Source organism: Hylobates moloch, unplaced genomic scaffold (assembly GCF_009828535.3).
Source record: "Hylobates moloch isolate HMO894 unplaced genomic scaffold, HMol_V3 SCAFFOLD_2503, whole genome shotgun sequence".
Taxonomy (NCBI): Eukaryota; Metazoa; Chordata; class Mammalia; order Primates; family Hylobatidae; genus Hylobates; species Hylobates moloch.
This window is the reverse complement of record NW_026654778.1, coordinates 1-8152: the sequence shown is the minus strand read 5'-3', so window position 1 is coordinate 8152 and position 8152 is coordinate 1. Positions and strand designations below refer to the sequence as shown.

Here is an 8152-nt window from a genome sequence, read left to right as displayed (position 1 = left end):
GGATGTGCCCATGGTGCATGTGTGTCTGCGTGTGTCCCTGTCAGGATATGTTACACTGTATTTGTGTCTGTATGTGTGTGTGTTCCACCGGCTGTGTTCCCTGTGCACGTGTCTGTGTGTTCCTGTCAGGATGCATTTACCATGCGTGTGTGTGTGTGTGTTGTGTATGTGTCCCTGCTTGGGGTGTGTTCACCGTGTGCATGTCTATGTCTGTGAGACACACACCCTCTCCCGCACTGACTTCCTGGATCCCGGGTCTCGTGCTCAGGAAGTCCGGGAACGCCTGTGAACTGGGGTCTCTGTGGTGCATCCCACAAAGGGTATCGTGGGCTTATCCCACAGTCCACGGGCCTGGACGGCCAGCCTCTGACGGGACCCCCTCTTTCTGTTAGAAAAGATCCGAGGGTCTCCAGACATCACGTGCGTCTTCCTGAACGTGGAGAGGATGGCTGTCCCGACCAAGGTACCACAGGATGTGGCTTGCTGTGTTTGTCCCCGCGCTCTGCGTGATGAAGGAGTGGACGCCACAGCTTCCCACCAGGCGGGGGACAGATGGGGACACAGTTAAGGCATTGGGGGCACCATCCTCCCTCTGAGGTTGGTGTTTGTCCCCGCACTCCGCCTGATGAAGGAGTGGACGCCACAGCTTCCCGCCAGGTGGGAGACAGATGGGGACACGGTGGGGTTAAGGACATGGTGGGGTTAAGGCATTGGGGCACCCTCCTCCCTCTGAGGTTGGTGTTTGTCCCTGCACTCCGCGTGATGAAGGAGTGGACGCCACAGTGTCCCACCAGGCGGGGGACATATGGGACAGATGGGGACATGGGTTAAGGGTTAGGGGCACCCTCCTCCCTCTCAGGTTGGCCACCAGGGCCTGGCCTTCCCCTGTGGCTTCTCAGTTGCTCTCTGCTTTTGTAGAAAGAACTAGAAGCCGCCTGGGGCGTGGAGGTGTTTGACCGCTTCACAATCGTCCTGCACATTTTCCGCTGCAACGCCCGCACGAAGGAGGCCCGGCTTCAGGTGGCCCTGGCGGAGATCCCGCTGCACAGGTATCGTGGGGCACCTGGGCGGCACTAGCCGTCACGCCCACTCCCAGAACCCCTCCGTTCTGTAGTCATCTGTAGGTCGTTCTGGGGGTACGTGAGGAAGAAAAGCACCACAGGGGCCGGGCGCGGTGGCTCACGCCTGTAATCCCAGCACTTTGGGAGGCCGAGGTGGGTGGATCACGAGGTCAGGAGATCAAGACCTTCCTGGCTAACACGGTGAAACCCCGTCTCTACTAAAAATACAAAAAATTAGCCGGGTGTGGTGGTGGGCGCCTGTAGTCCCAGCTACTTGGGAGGCTGAGGCAGGAGAACGGCGTGAACCCCAGAGGCGGAGCTTGCAGTGAGCGGAGATCGCGCCACTGCACTCCAGCCTGGGCGACAGAGCAAGACTCCATCTCAAAAAAAAAAAAACACAAAAAGAAGAAAAGCTCCATGTGGGCTCTCTCTCCGGGGCCTGTTGCCCCCACTGCCCACCCCCGGCTCCCCACTAGGAAGGTCCCCTCAGCCCAGGACACACCTCACTCACACTGTCTGAGCTACACGCAGAGCGGGGCCGCAACACCAGCCCCTCCCTTCCGCCCGGAGGTCCCAGCTCAGTGCCCCCTTCACCTTCACCTCGACCTCTGCTGGGAGGGAGAGCGCGTCCGCAGAGACCGAGCCACTCCCGTTCCCACACCAGGTCGAACTTGAGAAGAGACGTCGCCCACCTGTACCGAGGAGCCGGCTGCCGCTACATCATGGGGTCAGGTAACTCGGGCCGGGCGCGGCGTCCCAGGGCGTCCTCGGAATGCGGTTGTCAGCGGCAGCCACGCTCCTCAGCCCTGGAAGATTCCAACAGGGTGGGGGCCGGCTGGGGGCTCTGTCTCCTGGTAGCGTTGGAGGAGATAGGAGATGGTGGTGTTTCTTGGAGGTTTTGCCTAAATCGGTAGCCACAGACTGGGGATTTAAACAGCAAAGATCTTTGCTCTCCCATCCTGGACACCAAAACTCTGAGATCAAGGTGACACCAAGGCTGCACTCCCTCCCGAGATTCCTCCTGCCTCTCCCAGCTCCTGGGGGCTCCAGGCATCCCTGGGCTTGTGGCCCCATCACTCCAGTCTCTGCCTCCATCTCCACGTGGGCTTCTCCACTGTGTCTGTGTCTCCTCTTCTGTCTCCAGAAGGACACCTCTCATTGCATTTAGGGTCTCCCTAATCCAGGACGATCTCATCTCTAGATCCTTCACTTATGACAAACATCTTATTTCCAAATAAAGTCCCACTCACCGGGAATTAGGATGTGGGCGGACGTTCTAGGAGGACCACAGTTCAATCCAGTACAATTGTATCCACTTCCCTCTGGAGGCTCTAAGGGAGGGTCCTCCTGCCTCTCCCAGCTCCTGGGGGCTCCAGGCATCCCTGGGCTTGTGACCACATCACTCCAGTCTCTGCCTCTTAGAAGGACACAAGTCGTTGTTGCCTCAGGGCCCACCCTAACCTCAGATACCTTGAGATCCCACCAAGACCGTATTTCCAAATCAGGTCCCATTCCCAGGTTCTGGGACTTTGGATGTGAACGTGGCCCCCACTGAGCCCCGGAGGCCTCCGTAGTGATCCGGCCTTTACTTTCTCCCCGAGTCACGGGAAGCCCTCGTTGATCTCACAGGGTGGATGGGAGGACGGTGTAGACAGAGGAGAGGTGATGGTGTAGATGGGTGGATTGGAGACGGGATGGTGGTATAGATGGGGCAGTGGTGATGGTGTAGACAGGAGGACGGTGTAGACGAAGGGGACATTGTGTGGTGTAGACAGGGTGGTGGTATAGATGGGACAGTGGTGATGGTGTAGACAGGAGGACGGTGTAGACAGAGGGGAGGTGAAGACGGGATGGTGGTATACTGGGGCATGGTCCGGTGTAGACAGGAGAAGGTGTAGACAGAGGGAGGTGATGGTGTGATAGATGGGTGGATTGTATTGGGGCAGTGGTGCCGGTGTAGACAGGAGGACGGTGTAGACAGAGGGGAGGTGATGGTGTAGATGGGTGGATTGGAGACGGGGTGGTGGTATAGCTGGGGCAGTGGTGCCGGTGTAGACAGGAGGATGGTGTAGACAGAGGGGAGGTGATGGTGTAGATAGATGGGTGGATTGTATAGATGGGGTGGTGGTATAGCTGGGGCAGTGGTGCCGGTGTAGACAGAAGGATGGTGTAGACAGAGGGGAGGTGATGGTGTAGATCCCATTCTCATGGAACAGGACGGTGTCGGGGCCGCTGCTGGGGACAGCTGGGCCCCCAAATGCTGGAACAGGCCCCGGGCCCCCACAGACCCTCCGTGGCGCCGCCCGCTCGTGGCCTCTCCCGGCGTGGCTCGCCGCCTCACCATCTCGGGTGTTTTTTAGGGGAATCCTTCATGCAGGTGCAGCAGCGTCTCCTGAGAGAGAAGGAGGCCAAGATCAGGAAGGCCCTGGACAGGCTTCGCAAGAAGAGGCACCTGCTCCGCCGGCAGCGGACGAGGCGGGAGTTCCCCGTGATCTCCGTGGTGGGGTACACCAACTGCGGTGAGCACGCGCCCAGGAGGGAGGTTCCCGTGGTCTCTGTATGGGGTACGGCGGCCACGGAGGACGCCATCTACCCCACCCTCCCATCCAGAGCTTTACCACCCCGTCTATACCACAACCTCCCCTCTGTCTACACCATCCTCCTCTCTAGACCATCCCCACTGCCCCTTCTACACAATCCACCCACCCATCTACACCATCACCTCCCCTCTGTCTACACCATCCTTCTGTCTACACCGGCACCACTGCCCCATCTATACCACCACCCCATCTATACAATCCACCCATCTACACCATCACCTCCCCTCTGTCTACACCATCCTCCCATCCACACCAGCACCACCACCCCATCTACACCATCCCACCATCTACGCCATTGCCAGCTCTACACAGACGACCTCACTCCTATCCACGCCTTCACACGCACACCCGTCTAACCACCATCTCCCCTGGGTCCACACCACAGCCCCGCTCCATCGGCCTATGAGCAGCGATGGTGGCTTTGTCCCATGCGTCGTGTCTGGCCCAGGGGTGCCCGAGGAGCTTGGAGACCGTGTAGCCCGGGGTGCGGCCCCCCGAGAGGGTGCCGTGGTCTCCATTCGGAGGGCCCAGCTGCGGCGCTAGGAGTTGGGACACAAGGGTCTCTGCGGCGCCCTGACCTCCACGCCCTCCTAGGAAAGACCACACTGATCAAGGCTCTGACGGGCGATGCCGCCATCCAGCCGCGGGACCAGCTGTTTGCCACGCTGGACGTCACGGCCCACGCGGGCACGCTGCCCTCACGCATGACCGTCCTGTACGTGGACACCATCGGCTTCCTCTCCCAGCTGCCGCACGGCCTCATCGAGTCCTTCTCCGCCACCCTGGAAGACGTGGCCCACTCGGTGAGTGTGGGACAGCTGGGGATCGGGTGCTCAGACACCCACTCGGCCCAGGGGCTGGGCACTCAGACACACACACAGTGAAGGGCTGGGCGCTCGGAAACACACACAGCGAAGGGCTCGGCACTCGGACACACACACAGCGAAGGGCTCGGCACTCGGACACACACACAGCGAAGGGCTGGGCGCTCGGAAACACACACAGCGAAGGGCTGGGCGCTCGGACACACACACAGCGAAGGGCTGGGTGCTCGGACACACACACAACTTGGGGCCAGGACAACTGCCTCCTGGGGCTCAGACTTAGTGTCCCCCAAGCCTCCCACGTCCCCGGGCGAGAGGCTGAGCAGTTGCCCCAGCCTCACAAACACTCAGGGCCGTGTCCTTGCCGCCGTGAGCCGGTGTAGAAATCCTGCTCCACGTCACAGACCCCTGACAGACAGAGTGACCGTTCGTGTCACAGACGTGCGGGTGGGGGCGGGCACGGCACGGTGACGCCTGAGGATCGGTGAACACCGAGACCCTGGAAACAGCTGTGGGGTCCTGAGGGTGTCACTGCAAAAGGGGCCACAGACGGGGGCCGGAAACCACAGGAACCGACCCTACCACGGTCCAGAAAGCGGGAGCTGATTGCAGACGGTAGGGGAGGCTCCTTCCTGCCTCTCCCAGCTCCCGGGGGCTGCAGGTGTCCCTGGGTTTGTGTCCACATCACTCCAGTCTCTGCCTCCCGTCTCCACGTGGCCTTCCCCTCTGTGTCTGTGTCTCCTCCTCTGTCTCTTAGAAGGACGCCTGTCATTGGATTTATGGTCCACCCTAATCTAGCATGATCTCATCTCCAGACCTTCCACTTAATCACATCTGCAGAGACCCTATTTCCAAATAATGTCCCATTCACAGATTCCAGATGATCAATACATGGACAGCTCTTTTGTGGGGGCCACGGTTCACTTCACTTCAGTTGTATCCAGTTCCCTCTGGAGGTTCTAGGGGAGGGTCCTTCCCGCCTCTCCCAGCTCCTGGGAGCTCGAGGCGTCCCTGGGACTGTGGCTGCATCACTCAAGTCTCTGCCTCCGTCTCCACGTGGCCTTCTCCTCTGTGTCTGTCTCCTAGGACACCGGTCATTGCATTTAGGGGCCACCTAGATAAATCCAGGGTAACCTCATCTTAACTACATCTGCAAAAACTCCATTTCCGAGCAAGGTCCCCTTCTCTTCTGTGTCTGCCTCACATCTCTCTCTCTCTGTCTGTCATAAACATACCGATCGGTCGTTGGATTTAGGGCCCACTGTCCTCCCCCTCGAGCTCATCTTCACCAGCTGCATCTGCAGAGATCTTAATTCAGGGTAGGGTCCCATTTTGAGGCTGCTGGTGGATGTGGATTTGGGGGTGGGGTGCTGTTCGGCTTTGGAAGTGCCCCCGGCCCTAGGGTGCTGAGTGAGCCGCACACTCCGTCCGTACCGTAGACTTTCCGAGTTCACGAAGAGTACGGGGAAAATATTGTCAAGCAACAAGGCAGGAAAACAAGGTGTGAGATTGTGACGTTCAGGCCACAGCTTTGTTTTTTGCCCTGAGGGAGAAGCAGCAAATGTCCCAAAGAATGGACGCGGCTGCCACCTCCTCGAGGAGATGGGATTGAACCCCGCCCAGAGCCTGGACTCCGCTTTTGACTCCTCCCGACAATAAATTATGGACCAGGCGCGGTGGCTCACGCCTGCAATCCCAGCACTTTGGGAGGCCGAGGTGGGTGGATCACTTCAGGTCAGGAGATCGAGACCAGCCTGATGATCTCAGCTCACTGCAGCCTCAACCTCCTGGGCTCAAGTGATCCTCCCACCTCAGCCTCCTGAGTAGCTGAGACCACAGCCACGCACAACCAGGCCTGGCTAACTTTTGTACTTTCTGTAGAAACGGTCTCGCTGTCTTGCCCAGGCTGGTCTCAAACTCCTGGGCTCAAGCCACCTCCCAAAGTGCCTCAGTTACAGGAAAAATATTATTTGTATTAAGTGCATCCAAACAAACAAAAAGTAGACATGGATACCCTGGTAGCATAAGTCGGAGAATTACAGGAGATTGGAGACTTACGCACGGCTTTTTTTCCCCTGTGTTTTTTCAAATTTTGTGTAAGGAACCTGCCTGTAAGATTTTTTTTTAAACGCGAGAAAAAGCATCCTTTAAAGAGGAGATACTTCCGCTGTTCAGAAAGATTTCGCAGGAGGATGAAGCCACCCAAAGCTTTGAATGAAGAGCCACTGGGTGGGCGGGTGGTGGTTGGGTGCTTATATACGGCACCCCCTTGCGTGTGGGTCTGGAGGTGCAGAGCTGCCGCCTGTGTCTTGGAAGGCTGGTGGGCCTGCGTCCACTGTTAGTTCAGGAGCCCCCGTCCTGGGGTATCCGAGAGGCCTGTATACAGACGTACCTCCCACACCCAGCCTGTCGTTGGGAGCTCGTGTGAGCCCCTCTCCTGGGCCTGTCTGCAAGCTTGGGGTCGGGGACCAGAGGCTCTGCAGCTCTGACCGCACGGCCCGGCCTCTGCAGGATCTCATCCTCCATGTGAGGGACGTCAGCCACCCCGAGGCAGAGCTCCAGAAATGCAGCGTTCTGTCCACGCTGCGCGGCCTGCAGCTGCCCGCCCCGCTCCTGGACTCCATGGTGGAGGTTCACAACAAGGTGGACCTCGTGCCCGGGTGAGTCCAGCCCTGGGGCCCGCAAGTGTCTCCTTCCCCCTGCACGCACTGGAGCCGGGTGGAGAGATGCCCTGTCTCCTTGTGTGAACCGCAGCGGTGGCAGCCAGGACACAGGGAGTGGCCCCTGGCTGTGCCCCGCAGGCAGCGGACTCATGGGGACCCTGATTTCGTTCGGCCGCCCCGACGCTGAGTGGGGCCTGCGGCATCCCCACCCTCGCAGGTACAGCCCCACGGAACCGAATGTCGTGCCCGTGTCTGCCCTGCGGGGCCACGGTCTCCAGGAGCTGAAAGCTGAGCTCGATGCGGCAGTTTTGAAGGCGACCGGGAGACAGATCCTTACTCTCCGCGTGAGGCTCGCAGGGGCGCAGCTCAGGTGAGCGGCCTGCAAGGGCAGGAGACGGGATGGTGCTCTGGATGCCTGTCTCTGGCTCTGAAACGGGCTCTTCGTGGGTGCAGAAGGAGCTGTGGGATCCCCGAGAGCTTTAGGATGTACAGACGAGATGAATGGGTTTGCATCAAATGTACATTTCTGACTGTGCATGCAACAGGTGCCTAATCTGCACTGACAATCAGAATGTACATTTCTGACTGCATACGACAGGTGCCTAATCTGTGCTTGAGTTAAAATGTACATTTGTGACTGTGCATACAACAGGTGCCTAATCTGCTCTGACAGTCAAAATGTACATTTCTGTGCATACAACAGGTGCCTAATCTGCGCTCGACAGTAAAAACGTACATTTCTGACTGCATACAACAGGTGTCTAATCTGCCCTGACAGTCAAAATGTACATTTCTGACTGTGCATACAACCGGTGCCTAATCTGCTCTGACAGTCAAAATGTACATTTCTGTGCATACAACAGGTGCCTTATCTGTGCTTGACAGTCAAAATGTACATTTCTGTGCATACAACAGGTGCCTAATCTGTGCTTGACAGTCAAAATGTACATTTCTGAGCGTGCATACAACAGGTGCCTAATCTGCTCTGACAGTCAAAAATGTAC

At 58.2% G+C, this 8152-nt stretch overlaps 1 protein-coding gene across 1 annotated transcript; it reads left to right on the top strand.

The window, feature by feature from the left end:
• Positions 1 to 388: 388 nt before the first annotated feature.
• On the top strand, positions 389 to 7764 carry GTPBP6 (GTP binding protein 6 (putative); the record flags this gene model as incomplete). The annotated part of the gene is made up of 7 exons (XM_032148202.2): positions 389 to 463; positions 919 to 1049; positions 1726 to 1793; positions 3422 to 3580; positions 4256 to 4464; positions 6997 to 7145; positions 7366 to 7764. Coding segments are annotated over 7 exons (948 nt in total), but the record flags the coding sequence as incomplete, so codon positions are not given.
• Between the last annotated feature and the right edge of the window lie 388 nt (positions 7765 to 8152).